The sequence below is a fragment of the Ahaetulla prasina genome, chromosome 3 (genome assembly GCF_028640845.1).
Source record: "Ahaetulla prasina isolate Xishuangbanna chromosome 3, ASM2864084v1, whole genome shotgun sequence".
Classification (NCBI taxonomy): Eukaryota; Metazoa; Chordata; class Lepidosauria; order Squamata; family Colubridae; genus Ahaetulla; species Ahaetulla prasina.
In genome coordinates this window covers 41,336,805-41,355,856 of record NC_080541.1, presented here as the reverse complement: position 1 = coordinate 41,355,856, position 19,052 = coordinate 41,336,805, and the positions used below count along the sequence as shown (strand labels likewise).

General features: G+C 37.6%; 1 protein-coding gene across 1 annotated transcript in view; it reads left to right on the top strand.

Moving 5' to 3' along the window:
• The window catches only part of HNF4G (hepatocyte nuclear factor 4 gamma), a 79,815-nt gene extending 64,245 nt beyond the window's left edge, over positions 1-15,570 (top strand). The window contains exons 4-10 of the mRNA XM_058178450.1: positions 5,188-5,294; positions 6,930-7,088; positions 9,458-9,545; positions 10,589-10,741; positions 13,312-13,548; positions 13,985-14,104; positions 15,452-15,570. Of these exons, the coding sequence (XP_058034433.1) occupies positions 5,188-5,294; positions 6,930-7,088; positions 9,458-9,545; positions 10,589-10,741; positions 13,312-13,548; positions 13,985-14,104; positions 15,452-15,570 (983 nt within the window). The remainder of the gene's footprint in view (positions 1-5,187; positions 5,295-6,929; positions 7,089-9,457; positions 9,546-10,588; positions 10,742-13,311; positions 13,549-13,984; positions 14,105-15,451) is intronic.
• The last annotated feature ends 3,482 nt before the right edge of the window (positions 15,571-19,052 follow it).

The following is a 19,052-nucleotide window of genomic DNA, read 5'->3' as shown; positions in this document are numbered from 1 at the left end:
CCGACTGGTTCCCCAACCATATCCGTGTGTCCAGAATCAGATGCCGAGGGGGCCCAGAGTCTACTTCCGCAACGTCCAGTGGGGGCTTAGTACGTGCCCGACCTAGGGTTTCCCAGGTCGGGCCTGCCCGCTTCCGATTGGTCACGCTGTGATTCGGGACCGGCGTGCGTGCCCACTTCGCTCTGGGGCAAGAAGCGCGGCGGCCGGGCTCCCCACAGTACAGCCACAATCCCCCTTGGCGCCTTCGGTTCCGCTCCTGGGCTGTTAGGCGAGGTCTGGCCACTCCCAACTCCATGGGCTCTTCCGCAGCGGTTACAAAACGTGGGGCGACCCTGGGTGCTGGTGGTGCAGGAAGTGGGGTGCAGATGTCGACGGAGGGTCCCGGGGTGCGACGGGACGGTCGCCGTTGCAGACGGGCATCGAGGCGGAGACAAAGGGGCACCAAGTTGTCGAGGGTCCGCAGCGCCTCCACGCGGGCCAGCTCATCTTGCAATTCCTCTGAGAGTCCCTCCTGGAACGCGTCCACCAGCGCTGCATCATTCCAGTCAGAGTCCTGGCACAAAAGACGAAATTCGGCGATGTACTCCTGCAGGGGGCGTTTCCCTTGACGGAGTTCCTTAAGGCGCCTGGTTGCCGTCAGCATTGACGGGTCCTCATACATGGTGCGTAGGTGCTGCCAAAAACGCTGTTGGTCCGCCAGCAGGGGGCTGTCCTGGAGCAAGAGGGGCGTGGCCCATCGAGCAGCCGAGCCGGAAAGAAGGTTAATCACGAAGGCCACCTTAGCCCGGTCGTCTGGGAAATCCTCTGGCCTCATAGCCATGTAGAGCTGGCACTGTCCCAAGAAGGTCGGGAACATCTCAGGCTGCCCAGAAAACTTATCCGGCACGGTTATCGGGCACTTGCGGCGAGGGGGAGGAGGGAGGATGGGGGGCTGCAGGCACATTCCTGGCAGCAAGTTGGCCTGCCAAGTGAGCCACTTGCTGCTGGAGCTGTTGATTAGCCGTGTAGCTGCTCTAACTGCTGCTGTACCTGCTGCTGATCCATCTTTGGTGGAAGATGTTTTAGTCAGGTCTCGGACAAAATGTTCTGTTTCCCTTCCCCCAATACTCCCAGCAAAGAGTCCGTCAGAGGCCTTCCTTTTTTTTTTCCTTTTATTTACATAGATACATGTCCTGGCCACGTCTACCCACGGCCTGCCAAGTTTCTGGAGATAACGAGGAAATTATAGATAAGGCCAGAATTACTCACGAATATATTCTTCCCTCCATGAATTAGCTTGCCCCAAATTCATTGCTTTGTCCGAGACAAAAAACCAGGAAGTCCCGCCTCCTATTTATAGTCTCTGCAGATGTCACTGCATGACAATTATGACTTGGCTTTGTCCCAACTCTTCCGCTGCTGCGCACGCCGATCAAGCCTTCGTAACCTTGCGTCCCTCCAAAACTGTTCTTGGGGCGTTGCCAAATCAGAAGAAGGCCCGGGAGAATCAGGCCTTGCCGACCCCTCCCTTTGAGTGGGTGCCAGGGAGGGAGAGGGCTCAAGAGAAGCAGGGCTTGCCAGGTCTTCTCCCTCATTTTCTGAATCATCCGAGTCCAGGAGTCTGGGTCCAGGAACCTGGGTCACAACACAAGGGAAATGAGCATAGGCGACCGGGTGTGGGCCCGAAACTATGGGGACGGCCCTAGTTGGTTCGCAGGACAAATAATAAAGATAACCGGCCCAAAATCGTACGTGGTAGAGCTACCCGACAACCGAGTGTGGAGGCGCCACATCGATCAGTTAAGAAAACGAATAACTGACCAAACCGAACCAAATGAAACAGATCATGACCAATACCAATTTGAATCCACAGCTGACAATGACCCGGGGGAGGCGCAAGACTTAGCTGAGGTCCCAGAGTTCCAGCGACGCCATCAGGTCCCCGAGGGAAGCAGCAGGGAAAGTTCCAAAATTAATCCAAGGCCGGATGGCCAAGAAAAAGAGTCGGCCAATAATCCAGAGCCCGTTGGCCCAGAGAAAGAGCTGGGAGGAGAAAACAGCCCCTCCGACCAGCTCAAAACACCACCCAGAACTGAACCGCGCAGGTCAGAAAGAACTAGGAGACGCCCAGGTTATTTGCGTGACTACGTCGAAAAATAACATGTAAATAAATATGTAAATAGAGGCAAAGTGTTTTCTGGGAGGGGAGGAGTGTTATGTATTCATGTTTGTACCTTTAAATATTTGAGCGGGAAATCAGCACGTTGCTGATTGGTCGAAGCCTCCAGCAGAACTGTATAAAAGGAGAGGTTTTTCCCCCAGCCGGTTGCTGGGTTCACCCTATATTAAAGAGCTGTTGTCACTACACTGGTCTTCCAGCCTCGTTACTTCCAGAACTTAACAGGAAGGACATTACAATAGATGATTCTGTGAGTTAAGCTTAGGTCTTGTCAAAGGCGACGGAGTTCCAAGTTTTCTAAGCCTAGGATTTCAAGTCTGGTGGGATAGGGTATTCTATTGTTTTCAGAGGAATGGAGAACTCTTCTTGTAAAATATTACTGATATATTGTTCATGCATCTCAAATAGTCACATAGAAGATGTATTTCAGCAAGTACAATTTGTCATTATAGGAAATTTTGTCTTCTGTGCCATTATTAAAGGTGAAATAACCCTTTTTTGCTTGTATCCAACAGTTCTATATTGATTATCTACGGGCCAGAATTCTTAAACTATCCTATCAGTTTGATGACCTATAAAACCACAGGGCTAGACTTGTTAAATGTTATAAAAGTCAGAAAAAGAATGTTTACTGGCTGTTTAATATTTCAGTCTATGTTTCAGTGTTCTATGATTTCCATGCAAATATCTTGGAGTTTTGTGATAAAAAAATATTTACATGAGCCATTTATATTCAGGCTTTCAACATTAAACTTGGATAATAAACAAGAACCAAAATGAATGAATTAACATTACGATAGCCATATCAAAATAGCTTTAAAATTTTCAATTGAAAACATTGAGAAACATCCATTAGAATAAATACTCTTAAATGTTGAAAACAAAGAGCTCGGTTAATTTTCATTGGAATATATATAAAAAAAGGAGTCGTTGCTGACTATAGGGGGCGGAGCTCATCCCCGTTTCAATGTCATTGAGCCAGCACTGTCTGAAGACTTTTCCGCGGTCATGTGGCCAGCATGAAGTGATGGAGCGCTGTTACTTTCCCACCAAAGTGATACCTATTTATCTACTTGCATTTATATGCTTTCAAACTGCTAGGTTGGCAGGAGGTGGGGCAAGGATGGGAACTCACTCTGTCATGTGACATTTGGGTCTCAAACCTGGGCTGCCAGCTTTCCTGCTGACAAGCCCAGAGTCTTAATCGCTGAGCCACTGTGCCATATTTATTGGAACATAATTAGGTGATACAGCTAAATTATCTCATGTCCCAACAAGTATATTTCTGTTTGCAGACAGGCAATATCAGGCATTCCTCAGAAACATGAATACAAATAAAAGCAAATCCTAGGCAGTGTCTCAATTTCCCTGGCATTATGGCATAATTATGGCATTGGTAACATCTATGTGTTTGTGTGTATGTGTTTGCTTTTTAAGTGCAGGAATGGTTTCTTTGGTTCTCCTCAAGAATTCAAAGCACTGAGACAGAAGGTATAAAAAGTATTGGGTGATGAAGAATTTATTTTCCTCCAGCTTGAAAAAGTGTGGATAGAGTATATTTAAACCTATTGTAGGAGAAATCCATTTTAGTGCCCAAGTATCGGAAGTTTAAATGTCTCTAAATAAGCTATGATATGATTGACTGCTTCCCCAACCTATTCTACAAGTAATTTGCTTCCTTGTGAATTATATTCCTCTGAAATCTCTATTTTGAGATGACACAATTACCTTAAAATATTTTTTTTAAAATCACCCCCCATTCAAATCTTTTAGCCAGTTGATTAATTAAAAGGGAGTAATTGTTAATTCTGTCACTAATGCAATGTACAATCATTGTGCCTTTCATTTCTTCATCAACATATTGATCAACTTATTTCAATCTTTTTAAAATCAGTATGTTTTTCCTGTCTTATGAATCATCAGCCTCTAAGACAAATTAGCTTTCATTTGTGTGATTTCTGTGCATGTCACCTCAGGCCTGTGTGTGTGTGCCTCTTAGTCTTAGAAACTATATGGACAAGTCCCTGCAGTTTTCTTGGCATACACACATATACAGAGGCACACCCTATTTTTTAAAAGCATATGTGTGTGTGTGTGTGTGTGTGTGTGTGTGTGTGTGTGAGAGAGAGAGAGAGAGAGAGAGAGAGAGAGAGAGAGAGAGAGAACGAACACAGCTTCTTAGGTCGTATTATCATATGTGGTGGACATGTTTAAAAGCAAAAAAAATATTGGACAAAAATACATACATGGATGTAAAAAATGATAAAACAGCATAGTGATTTAAAGCTAGAAATATTCTTGTTGGGGATTTTACCCAAAAAATACAGGGGAATGCATATTTAATTATTCATATATTAACTGCAGCTAGAATTGTATTTGCACAAAATTGGAAAAGTGAAGAGATCTCCACAGATGAGAATGTGATCACGAAATATTAGAATGTGCAGAAATGAATAGATTAATGCTTACAATTAAGAAGAAAGATTAAACTGAATATTATATGACATGGGACTTATTTTGTCAATGGTTAACAAAATGGAAGTCAGAAACGGAAACAAAGAAAAAGATTAGTGAAATAAAGAAGATATGTTAAGAGAGAGAAGTAAATGTTATGATTATTATGTTTAATATCATTTTAATATTATTGTATTAATGCTAATATAATTAATATTGTTGCAAATCTTGATTATCATTTTACAAAGATATTTGTACTTGGACAACACACTGTTTAATTGAAGATGGAATTATTATATTTTTAAAAAAGTAAAAGAAAGAAAAGAAAGCCACAGCTTCCTGTTCAGATAGTGTTTGCTCTAAGTAGAAATTAGTAATTTAGGAACAATATATAGATTACAATTGCCAGAATTAACAATTAAAGCACAGATGTCATTCTTCTCCATGGCAAAGTATGGATAAGACCATCCTTAAATTTATATGACTTTGAAACACAATTCAATGCAATTCTTTGTATGCAAAGAAATAGGAATACCTTATGTTTTCTTGTTCTTCCACTTCTTCTCCTTCTCTAGCTGTTCAAAATGAACGGGACCGAATAAGTACCAGACGAAGCACGTCTGATGGCAATGCTCCTCCTTCTATTAACACACTGTCCCAGGCTGAAGTGCTTTCTCGTCAGGTATAGTAATCTACCATCCATGCCTAAAGAGTCACCTCAATCTCTTGAATACTCTTGGAGTCCATTATTTATAACCTATCTATTTTTTCTGCATTTGTAATAACGAAATAAGGCAAGAAGGCTCTCCGAAGAGAATTCTAATTTTATTCAGCTTATTTTGTAATATCATTCAATGCACTTTTCACATTCAATATAGTTAACTTAATGTTTCAGATGAGAAGGATACCATTATCGCCAGCAGGTATAATCTGTAAGGAGTCCTTATGAAATGTTTCTCCAACCACTTGGAGTATGCCTGAAGAAATCAGAGGAAGGTCAAGGACTGCAAGATCTACTCTAAATACTTTTGCTCTATTGGTGAAAACTATTACCATAAAGGCGATATGATGTGATATAATATACAAAGCCTTACTATATAATACATAAACATCTTCATATATAGCAGGAGATAAAATACTTCTACTTATGTTTCCTTTTTCTTACTCTTCGTCTTTGTGTCTGAACCAACAGACATTTATCATGTCTTCTTTCTAAAACATTTTGTTTTCTTTGAAATTGCTTTAGCTTTGACTCCCAACTCATCAGGTTTTTCTTCTTCTTCTACAATCCTTTAGCTGTTTCTGAACAGTTGTTTCTATTGTACTGCATATGAACAAGATGGGTATCTGTCAAGCCTCCCTAATCAAGAAAGACACACAAATTTACTTCTAAGCACTTTCCTTTATTGTTCCATACCTATAGTCAGAAATCTTAACCCAACTAAAGTAAACCACTTGCATCATTATATATATACTGTGATAACCTCTAGGGAGGAGCTGATTTAACCCTCTTCCTTCCTCCCAACCAAACAGTCTAAGCTGTCTCTTATTTCTGCTCTTCCCCTTTGGAATCTGGAGCACATTTTGCCACAGTATCATCTGTGGAGCTGCAGATGCACTTGGAGATCCACTGTCTTCAAAAAAACATCCTAAAGGATAACTCTCTATTGAAACAGAATTAATATGTAGGCCTGATCTTTGATCCCATTAAGCACTTTTTGTGAGATGATCGTAATTTTGAACCATTGTTAAACAAATAGTTGTAAGTCAAGGGCTACCTGTAATTTTTTAATGATTAATGGTAATTGTTAACTATTTTTAAATTTTATTTATTTTATTTCATTTTATTTTATAGTTCTGTTTTTTATGTGTGCTTTAATTAGTAGATTGGAAGATTTTATAAATTCATCAAAAAGTAGATACAATTTTAGTCAACCTTTTTCTGTACCTTCAATCTTTATCATCTTTCTATTTTTTACATTCTTTATATTCTTTCCCCTTATAGTTGTAAGTCCTTGACTTACAACTATTTTAATGAATGTTTTATATTATTCTAATTTATTTTTGTGTTTAATAATGAATAAGTAATTTAAGATGTAATATATGAGAATGGAATGGAAGCATATTAAATAATAAATACATGAGTTTTGAATAGAATTTCTGAATATACTCAGAAATAGAAAGTTAATAAAACAGAATTTCTGAATTCTGAAACTTATTTAACTTAATTTATATCTACATTTATAAACGGCAACTATTATCAAGCCTGGTGCCGCCTTTTGAATCTTTAACCAATTTGAGTCTTTGTGTCACCCAGATTCCTCTTTCAAGTTTAAATGTTGGCACTACTGACATCAGTGTTAAGAAAATTGCGGGTATTACTGATATTTGTGAATCTATGAAGCAACAGCTCTTGGTTCTTGTAGAATGGGCAAAATATATTCCAGCCTTCTGTGAACTGCGGCTGGATGACCAGGTATGAAATAATTAAAGCACCAATTTAACATGCTTTCTCTCAGTTTGGGGAGAATATCATTCTATGTTTTAAAATCAAACTAAGGATCTTTAAGCTTATATTCATGTAGACCTAGTTATGGAATCTGAGAAAGAAGTGTGGTAGGATTCAGCCCCAGAGTAATGTCAACCAGGATCAGATTCCAAAGTTCCCTGCAACATAAGATGGAGCCACCCAAGCCTTCAGCAGAAAGTCAAGGAAAAATATGATTGCTGGGGAAAAAAAAGTATGATTTTGGAAAATCCACTGTTGCATTGCAGGGAAAAATTTTTTTTTTACTTTTCGATTAGAATTTGATGAACTTGTTTTCAGTTGGAATACAATTTACTACAAAAACTGCATATGAAAGTTTTATCTTTCATTAGTCAATTGAAGTCAATTGACTGACTTCCCGCACTTCAGTGAAACCCCAAAATAAGGCATCATGTAGAATTCCTATTATTTTCAAACTGGGAAAGCTCCAAAGTGCTGGAAAAAAGTGTAATTAAAAATAATACAGCTATATCACCAACAGTCAAATTATTCTGAGAAGAAAATTAAAATTCTTAATCATGTTGAGAATTAGAAATATCTTTTTTCATGTTCATTTCCCCCCCCTTTGTCTCCCCCTTTGCCTTCCCTCTGCCATGCAGAGAAAAAAGAAAATGTATCTATGACAAAATATACATAGTTGTAAGCCATGTGTTAAATTGGCATTTAGTTTCACTCTATGGCAAAACCCCCAGATTATTTCCTTTGCAAAGAAGGATTGGGAGCATGAACCTAGTATGTTCAGGAGGAATAACTACATCAGATCTCAGGAGAGCAAGAGGGAAAAATAGTTGAAGTCATGTTGGTGTGAACAAACTATAGTTCTGTCTTTCATTAGTCAACTGTTGTTCATAGCTATTGACATTTGTACACCATAAATGAAAATAACATAGAGCAAAACAACATAGAGCAAAAAAGAGATAGAAAGAGAAATACTAAATTTCAATTCAATTTAAAATTAATTAATTAATAAATAACTATTTTTTGTTTATACGGTAAGTTAATGTGACTATATTTAATATTTTTTTTAATAATTTCCTCTTCTGGTCCAAGGTTATTTAGACTGTTATCTTATGTTCATGTAGCCATGAATAAACCATGTGGAATTGATTAGGGCTTGTTTCTCAATAGGCAAATGTACAGTATGGATACATTCTATTGTTTTTAAAGATCAGGAATGATTCAAACACAATATATTTATTTATTAAACTTATATGCCACCCATCTCTCTATCAGGAGCAATTCTGGGTGCCTCACAATACATATCCACTTTCTGCCTCATTAGACAGGAAGATAATGGCTATTTGTGATGAGTTTGGGAAGTCTCTGAGGGCCATATCCAAGATTTTATGGGCTTCAAGAAATTCTATGAATCTAGCTATCATTATTTATTTTATTTATTTATTTTGTTACACAGTATATATAAGCATAAGCATGAAACAACCATACAATATATAAGCATATATATGAGTATGAGTATGTAATAACTATATTTATTGGATACAACAAAAGGAAACAATAGGACAGGAACGGCAGGCACGTTTGTGCTCTTATGCATGCCCCTTACAGACCTCTTAGGAATGGGGTAAGGTCAATAGTAGACAGTTTTTGGTTGAAGCTTTGGGGATTTTGGGAAGAGACCACAGTCAGGTAGTGTATTCCAAGCATTAACAATTATATTACTGAAGTCATATTTTCTGCAGTCAAGATTGGAGCGGTTAACATTAAGCTTAAATCTATTGTGTGCTCTTGTATTGTTGCAATTGAAGCTGAAGTAGTCTTCGACAGGAAGGACTTTGTAATAGATGATTCTATGAGTTAAACTCAGGTCATGTCGAAGGTGACGTAGTTCTAAATTTTCTAAACCCAGGATTTCAAGTCTGGTGGCATAAGGTATTTTGTTGTATTCAGAGGAGTGGAGTACTCTTCTTGTAAAGTATTTCTGGACACATTCAATTGTATTGATGTCAGAAATGTGGTATTGCTTAAAGTAATATGAATTCAGTGCCATTGCCTGATTTTCGTGAGATATTTAGATATAAAAAATGTTCAGGAAACAAATTATCAGGAAAATGAATTCTTTAAAAGAAAAGATAAATTTTCAAATAGATTTTTGAAGTGAAGCCTCACTTCTTCAATATTTTTTTGGGGGTGGTGGTGGAGAAGAAGACTTTAAACATAATAGGAACTGCTATAAGCCTGATTATCCTAATTCCATTCTGATTTCCTTTAGTGTTCTGTTTTAATATTTTATGTACATTTTTTACTGATGTTTATCTGCTGTTTTTTTTATACCCAAGGTTGCCCTGTTAAGAGCGCATGCTGGAGAACATCTTTTACTTGGAGCAGCAAAAAGGTCTATGGCTTACAAAGACATCATTCTTTTAGGTTAGGTTATATTTATTTTGGCTTATTATCGATAAAACCCTAACTATGTTTACTGAAAAATATGCATAGGACTTCAGTTTGGAGTGTTTCAATCTATATCCAGAATTAACAGTACATAACAAAACAGGGTGTGTGGGTTTTTTTTACTAAATCCTAAGCCAGGACTGTTCTTCTGCATAAAAATAATAATTCTCCTTACTTTAAAAAGTGAATCAGAGTTTACTATTGCTACCATACATTATAAATTTTATTTTGCAGATAAAGTAGCTGATGTTGTTGTTATTGTGGTTATAATTACTCCAAGGGACATTTTACTTCGAGAAAAACACCCAAAATAGTATTGCTTCTGGACCTGTTTTCCTTTTCTACAAGCATGACCCTTGAAATGAGGGATTTATTTCTCCTCATGATTGGCAGAAGAAAACATTTTGGCTCATTTCCCAATCCATTGCATATGGTTTGCATAACCTTTGCCTTATTCCTTTTCTCTGTTATTGGACATATTCCTTGGGGATAAAAATATTCATATGGCCCTGCTAGACCCTGCTGGTTCGTACAGGAGCTCCCCTCCTTTGCCCTCAATACTTAACTGAAAGTTGAAAAGGTTTCTACCATCAGTAGGTAACGTCTTATTCTCAGCTTTGAACATATAATCACTACCTCCAGCAATTGACCACAGGCAAATGGAACATGTAGGATTTTGTTCTTCAGAGCAGTCAAACAAACGCTTTTGGGAAATCTGTGACAGGACATGAATTTGCACTGTATTTGCCTTTCAGCTGTTCTATATATAGATCTATTTTATTCAGATTTCTCTTCAAAAATACACATATTTAGATGAGTACATAATTATGAAATGAAGTGATATTATATTGGTATGGTTATATAATTAAGCAGATTATTGGTGGCACATAACGTGGGGAAAAAATACAACAAGGTATATTTATTCATTCAAATGTCCTGGGAGGTGGAAATGGTAATTGGCTCTGTAGTTTTAAGCTACAGATATCATTAATAATTTTGATCTGATTTTATTTCTTAAGGTAATGATTTTGTCATCCATCGCAACAGTTCTGAAACTGAGATTAGCAGAGTAGCAAACCGGATCCTGGATGAACTCGTTAAACCGTTTCAAGAAATTCAGATTGATGATAATGAATATGCGTGCCTAAAAGCAATTGTATTTTTTGATCCAGGTATATTTCAGAATTTCATTTCCAAATGTAACAAAAATTGTTGCTTTCTAAGTATAAACAGAGATATTATGAGTCATCTAGTTTGTCAGCTAGGTCTTTATATGTTTGGGATTCACAGGATTTTATTTTAACTTATTTTGAAACATCAGCACGCTGGCTGGGAATTATCTGGACAACATCAGATTTATAATGGATATTTTAGGTTTTCAATCCTCGTGCCAGTTGAGAAATGAAAAGGTTTTATGACAACCCTGCCTTAGGTGTGTCACCAAATCCTAAACAAAGGACTAACAGAAAGAGAAGGCAGCTTTGGAAACTGATGGAGAGCAGGCAATACATTTTGCCCTTAATTGAATATAAACTGAAGACACATCTTTTTATTCGCGCGGGGCTGGCTTAAATTGATTTTAACAAATTTTTAAATTCTTAGAAATTAATTTTAAATGGGGTTTTTTAGCTTATTATATATTTTACTTCTCAGGCCAATTTTAAAATAAGTTTTTTAACTGCATTTTAAATTTGTATATTGTACCATCTGTTTTATTCTTGCCTGTACACCGCCCTGAGTCCTTCGGGAGAAGGGCGGTATAGAAATCAAATAAATAAATAAATAAATAAATAAATAAATTGTCTACGTGTGAGACCTTAGGGTTCTCTCCCTTGGCTGGCCTTGAGAGCTTATCTGTTGCCAGCTTTCTCTGAGTAACATATTTCTTGCCACTAGCTCTGGATTGTTCAAGATAAATTCTTCAGATTCAGTGTTCATCCTGCTGGTATCTTAGGCAGGTGCAGACAATCGTATGTATGTACAGTATGTATGTATGTATGTATGCATGCATGTATTTATATTTCAACTTTATTATTTTTTTATAAACAACTTGAGGCAGCAGACATATTCAATGTTCATTTATCTGTTTCCTTCTATCATCTGCAGCTTCATTCCAGAAAGTGTCAGAGCTTTTTCCATAACAACATGGCTTAATATTTTCTGTGACAGAAATAATACTAAAAATCTTAAATTAGGAAAGTGTGTCTAAGCATGTGCAAGGTTGTTTTTCTTTGCTCTTTATAATCACAAGTTATCGTTTTAAGACATAAATGTTCTTTCCAAATATAAACATTGCTTAGTTTATGCAATATAACTTTTTTAATCAACATATTCTGTATGTACTTACGGGACCGCCTGCTGTTCCACATGCCTCCCACCGACCCGTACGCTCACACAGAGAGGGACTCCTTAGGGTGCCGTCCGCCAAGCAATGTTGGCTGGCGGCGCCCAGGGGAAGAGCCTTCTCTGTGGAGGCTCCTACTCTCTGGAACGAACTTCCCCCTGGCTTGCGCCAATTGCCTGACCTTCGGACCTTTCGCCGCGAGCTGAAGACGTATTTATTTACTCGCGCGGGGTTGGCTTAAATTTTAAATTTTAATTTTTTGGATGTATTTTAATGGGTTTTAAATTTTTAATATGTTTTAAATTTTTGCCCAATTTTATAATAAGTTTTTTAACTGTTTATTTTACATTGTATTTGTTACTGTTTTTATTTTTGGCTGTACACCGCCCTGAGTCCTTCGGGAGAAGGGCAGTATAAAAATCTAATAAATAATAATAATAAATAATAATAATGTTGCCAGCACAGATACCTGGATAACTGGGTCTTTAATGCAGTGGCTCTTTTTTCAGTCCTCCCTACTTACATAAAAGAGGTTGGAAGTCTGCCATTTTCTGTCTTTAAAAAAAAAAAAGAAGCAAATTAAGGAAAAAGAAATAGTGATGAAACTGTCAGGGCTGATACTGTCATGGAGGTCTTTTCTTCCTACTTTTTTTTTAATTTGCATTTATATCCCACCCTTTTCTGAAGACTCAGGGTGGCTTACACTATGTTAGCAATAGTCTTCATCCTATTTGTATATTTATATACAAAGTCAATTTATTGTCCCCAACAATCTGGGTCCTCATTTTACCTACCTTATAAAGGATGGAAGGCTTAGTCAACCTTGGGCCTGGTGGGACTAGAACCTGCAGTAATTGCAAGCAGCTACTGTTAATAACAGACTGCATTAGCAGTCTGAGCCACAGAGACCCCTACTTCTTTCTTTCTGGTTTTTTTTACGGTTCTTCATGAGAATAATGCCCCCCTAATAAAAATAAAAGCAGGTAACTGAGTTCTCAGTAGGCCCCCCTTTTTTTCTAGGTCTCTTTTCAGCTTTATTTTATTCTTATTCTTATTTAGAATCATTAAATATATTAATAAATAGCTTATATGGCATGGATCACTGGAAGGATTGAATTTAGTTCAAACTGCCTGGGATTGTTCAAGTAAAAATACCATCATCTGGTTAATTGTGAAGGTTAGCAATTAGCAAGTTCACATGATGTGCTAACTCCCACCCAATTAAACATAGCATGGCAAAAGGAACTCTGTGATCCATTTGTAACAGTTCTTCACTCATCTTCTTAGAGCCAGTAGAGTAGACTCATTACAGGAAAGTCAGTAGAGTAATTCTAAGATTCAGTGAAGTTCTCCAGTTGTGTGTTGTATATTTATGTAACGTTTCTCTGCCATTTGAAGATGCAAAGGGACTGACTAACTCAATGAAGATCAGGAACATGAGATTTCAAGTTCAAATGAGTTTGGAGGATTACATCAATGATCACCAATATGATTCCAGAGGACGCTTTGGAGAACTCCTGTTGCTTCTGCCTACAGTCCAGAGTATCACCTGGCAAATGATTGAGCAAATACAATTTGTAAAACTGTTTGGTATGATTAAAATTGACAGTTTACTTCAAGAAATGTTGCTTGGAGGTTAGTAAGTTGATTGATTTATGCTCATGTTTATTATGACTGGAGAGAAATCATAAAAGAATTGCCGATGCTATAATAATAATAATAATATTCAGGTTGGCCAAAGGTTTGAATCAGTACAAAATGGTTTATATATATAATATGATGGGTTCTACTTTTGCTGTGTTTAAATAACAAGTTCATTATTATTACAGTACATAGACTTAAAGTTCCTCCGAACTTCTAAGTTTATGACCTTCTTTTTCATGAACAACACTGATCACCTGTGCTTTCATGTTTAGCTAATTGTTAGATTGCAGCTAACGTAGACTGATTTTCATATTTACCTTTGTCCCCATAAATGGGATGCTAAATTTCTTTTTGATTAGAGAAGCATATTTTGGATAGTAACAACCCATTCACTTGCATTGATACTTATTTGATGACAATGTTGCAGGTACATTTAATGATGCTACTAATCTCCAGTCAATTCATCCTCATCTAGCCCAGGATCCAGTTACTGGGCAAACTCTGCTTATAAGTACAGTAACAGCTTCTGCTCATATGGAGCAGATAGGTAAGTTGATGAACAATAGATCATTAGATTATAAGTGTAGTTAATTAATTACTAAATAATTAATTATGTTTAATTAAATAATTATGCTTAATTAATCAATTAATTACTCTTACTTTTGACAGTAATCTCAAGGAATTTTCATTCCATAATTCCCCACATACTCATGTCATATAGAAGGAAGAAATCTTTTTTCTTCAATGCCAGTTGGTCCAGAAATTTCCCCCAGTTTTATAAAAAAATAATGTTTTCACATACAGTTTCAGGATTCATCAAGTGATCATTTTCATTCTAGTATTCTGTGGGATTTGAAATTCAAATTTTTGTTGCATTTTGATTTTCAAATTGATATGGACATAATATATCAGACAATAAGGCTATAAAAAGAATATGTGATTCACAATACTTGCTGATAGTTGATAATTAGATGAAAAACAACCATCAGCTGCCAAATGTAACTGGAACTCTTAATGGAAAACAATAGAATTCACAATATATTTAGAAATTTTAAGATTACTGGACTTGGCATTGCTAATTTTGCAAAAGACAATCCTATTTGGAACAGTGTACATTTTACTGTGATACTTCTGTTATTCTTAGGTTCTTAGGTAGGTCCCAAATCATTAGAGTCAATTGAATCAACAAAGAGTCCGACACTGATATTATTTGGGTCATATTATCAAGATCATCATCATCATCATCAAATATCAATAGATGCTGGGCAGTTATGATTATCTCATAACATAGTTAAACTATACTGGAGTGTTACTTAACATTAGGGATAGACATTATTTTTAGGCTGAGTCTACATTTTTTCATGTTTAATCTGTTATGGATTCTAGAAGATGAAGCATGCTAGGACCTGGATTAAAAATAGACAGATAAAACCTTTCTCTTTCTGTCCTTCCACATTACCGTTCTGTTTCTAAAATTCACACTCTCTTACACACAGAAGAAATCTGAACAAATTTATTTTACAGGAATTTGCTACTGGTCCCAGAATTGCCTGCTTTTCATTTCTGTTTTAAGTTTGGGGGTCCTGTTGTGATTGTCATTTGCAAACCATCCAGATTGCAAGATAACTTGAGGCTTAGTGATTTGCACTAGATGGACATCTGATTCTTTCAGTATTATTGCAGCTGACCTAATGGAATTAGCCAAGAGTCAGATTACTTAATTATTGGATCCTACTTCAGTGCTGTACCAAACTGTGTGAGTGGTAACAAATAAAAGTTGTAGTTATTTATAATTCAGTTCAGCCAATGCTGGTTATTGCTCCCACGCCCACTCCACACTACTAGCACAGCTTTGATTTGATTATTGATAATTTCTTTTCAAATTCTTTTCCAGCAACTCCTGAAACTCCACTACCTTCACCTCCACAAGGTTCTGGCCAGGAATACAAGATATCTCCAAACCAAGTTACAGTTATTTCGCAGCAATCGCTTCCAAAACAAAAAACATTGTGATATTGATCAATGGTTCTTTTATATTATAAGCACTGCATTAACAATCTTTGAAAAACTCAGGGTAGAGAACTTTGATCCGGACAGAATAAAAAGAGCCTTGCTTTTTTGTTTTTGTTTTTTGTTTTTATAATTTTTGCTCAATGCCTGAATTGAGATATTTGTGGATGTTAATATTTGAAAGCTGTGCCTTCTTTGCAATGCCTTTGAATAATCACGGAAGAGCATTAATATGTTGTCCCTTCATATCATATGTCATCTTAACTATTAAAAATGTGTAGCAGAATGCAAATCTGATTTCAGTAAAATTACTAGGTAAAATATAGAGATAATGAAAAGGATTGGCATGATGATTGTGTGTATCATTAATGAACCCCTTGAACATAATAATTCAGGGGAGACCTGCTACTACAGAAAAGGTTGTGACTGCTGATACCTGTTAACCAATGGATCCATGGAGCGTTCATTCCTAATTAGCAATGGGTGGAAACTAATTAAGGAGAGAAGCAACTTAGAACTAAGGAGAAATTTCCTGACAGAACAATTAATCAGTGGAATACTTGCCTCCAGAAGTTGTAAATGCTCCAACACTGGAAATTTTAAAGAAGAGATTGAATAACCATTTGTCTGAAATGGTGTACGGTTTCCTGCCTAAGCAAGGGGTTGGACTAGAAGATCTCCAAGGTTCCTTCCAACTCTGTTATTCTATTCTATGCTATTCTAAGTAGATGTGCAGAGGCTTGTAAGCTATTGGGAAACAAACCTTTATTACTGTTTGCCTTGTGTTTTTCTGGGAAGCTTAAAGCTTAACTGTTGAATTTCCCCGGTAGTCTTATTCTACAAACTAACCTGAACTCATCAAATTTGACTTCCAAGCCCAGCCAACACCTATCAGGTATTGATTATTTTAAATGCCTTCTGATCCAAATGGGTAATATGCGTTTTCCTCAATTTTGGGTTCTCTACAAGAGGCTTGGGAATATGAGGGCTCTGCACAATATCTCAGCTGTTTCTAACACTGCACTCTTCTGCACAGAGAACTCTGTTGTTCCTTCAATCTGTTGGAAACATTGTCCCATCTTAAAAATCATAGCCCTGAGTGCTCCTACCACCATCAGGACCACTTTGGACTTTACTTTTCACATCCTCTCACTCCTTTGGGTCCTGGCACTTCTCCATCTTTTCATACTCTTCTTGATGATAGTGACACTTGGCACTGTTACATCTATCACACTGCTGTCTTCCGGTCCTTGTTTACTACCACATTGTCTAGTTGACTGGCAGGTACCTGCCCATCTATCTGGTTCTGGAAGTACCACAGGGTCTTAGCTTTCTTATTGTCCACAATCTTCTGTGGAATCTCCCACCTGGATTTAGGAAATTCTAGTCCATACACTAATGCAGAAGCTCCAGTATACAGTGTCACCTACTTGGTTGTGCTGCTCAGTATATGCTTTTCCTGCCTGCCACTTGTACCCTGCCACTTTATGCTGAACTGTTTCAGGGGTTTCTCTCTACAGTCTGCACCTTGGATCCTATCTAGTGTGGTAGACATGGCTTGTAGGGATCTGGTGCTTAGTGACTGCTCTCATGCTTCTAAGATCACTGCCCAGTGCTGTATTTTAGTCCAGCCCTTTCCAGCCACTGGTAGGATTTTCCAGTGACTGCCACCTCAGATATTTGTCGATGGTACATCCCATGCAGGGTCTTGATTTGCCATGGGGCTTCCTCTGCTTGATATTTTTTCCGCTGCTGCCTCAGGTATTCTTTTAGCAGCTCATCTTTGGGTGCCATCTTACTGATGTACTCATGGATGTTCCTGGTTTTACCCAGGACAGTGGCTTTGATTGTTTTTTACACACACACATACACACACACACACACGCATGCACGCGTGCACACAGGCACATGCACACACACACACACACACACACACACACACACACACACACACAGTCTTACACCTTTACATGATGTGAGATCCTGGTCAATGACTACTATAAAGATATTGGCCCGTCTGAAATTCAATGATTTTTTAGGATGCCAAAACGTTTTTCACAATTCAGAAATGAAAAAGTTGTTCTTTTAGAACTCTTTCGTATTATTACACTACACAAACTATTATTATTACTATTATTACTACACAAACCTTTTTAAAAAGAGTATATTGTAATTTATTGAGAAATGATTTATTTTCTAAATGTAGAATTATTTTTGTATGCCTAATTGTATAAAATCATAACGACTAGCTTTGTTTCAAATAGTATTGTCTCGTTGTTTGAACTATGATGTAATGTATGAATATAGGCTTGAGTAGCCATGAAATGATTACCGCAAATGTTTTTAGACTGTTTTTCATCAATGCTCAATAAACATATATTGAAAACATATGAATGTGAAATGGGCCTTGAAGTAACTTTTTCTCCTTTGCATAATGTAAATAATGTGATTTTTTTTCAGTTGGCTGTCATAGCTGTAAGCAAAAAAAGTTAAAACTTATTGAAATCAGATGAAAAACCATGTAATGGTTCTAAAGAAATCAGATGAGCTTTAATTAGACTAGATTCTTTCCTATGCTCTACTCTGTTCACTATACCCCCACTTCTGAAATTTCTAAGAAGTGGTCTTTGAGAAGAGTTATTTTCAGATCAGAAAAGAATTTGTGATTCACAGGGTAATCTAAATGAGCTGAAATTAGGAAGATTTCATGGAATATTTAGTGTTAACTACAAAGTCCTATTCACTCAATGCAACAGGTAGAAAATAGAGGAACTTTTTATTCTTTTCAACACAATGTGAATGTGAGAAGAGATTAAATAATGGAATTCAGGCAGGGGTAAAATCTAAATTTTTTTGCTACCAATTCTGTGGGTTTGGCTTGGTGGGCTTGGCTTGGTGGTGGTGGGGGGTCATGTGACTGGGTGGGTGTGGCTATGTAACCATGTGACTAGGGGATCAAAAGACAGAAGCTTACTAACAATGTCCTGCTGGAGCAGGGTTGGACTAGATGACCTCCAGGTCCCTTCCAGCCCTGGATTAGCCTCTGAAGCTGCGTCTAGTGCCAGGTTTGTTCTCCTCCCTCCCTCCCTCCCTCCTTTTCTTCTTTTTCGTTCCCTTTTCATTCACCTTTCTTCCACCTTCCCCTCTTTTCTTATTTTTCCTTCCTTGTCTCTTCCAATCTTTCCTTCTTTGTCTTTGTCTTTACGCTTTCCCTTTCTCCTTTTCTCTCCCTTCTTGCATGCTCAAAAGGGGAAACATTTTTCCTTTTGTTTTGTTTTTAGTTTGTTTTGCTAGCCCTCTGCTAGCAAAAATGGAGCTTGGTGGGGGCTACATATGCCCCCCAAGCTCTTTTTTGCTTGCATTGGGCTGTGGCCAAAACTGAAGCCCAGGCATCAGGGAAGCCTGCTGGGAGCAAAAACGGACTCCCCCCACCCCCATAAAAAAAAGGCTGCAACGATCACACGCCACACCTGTGATTCTTGGAG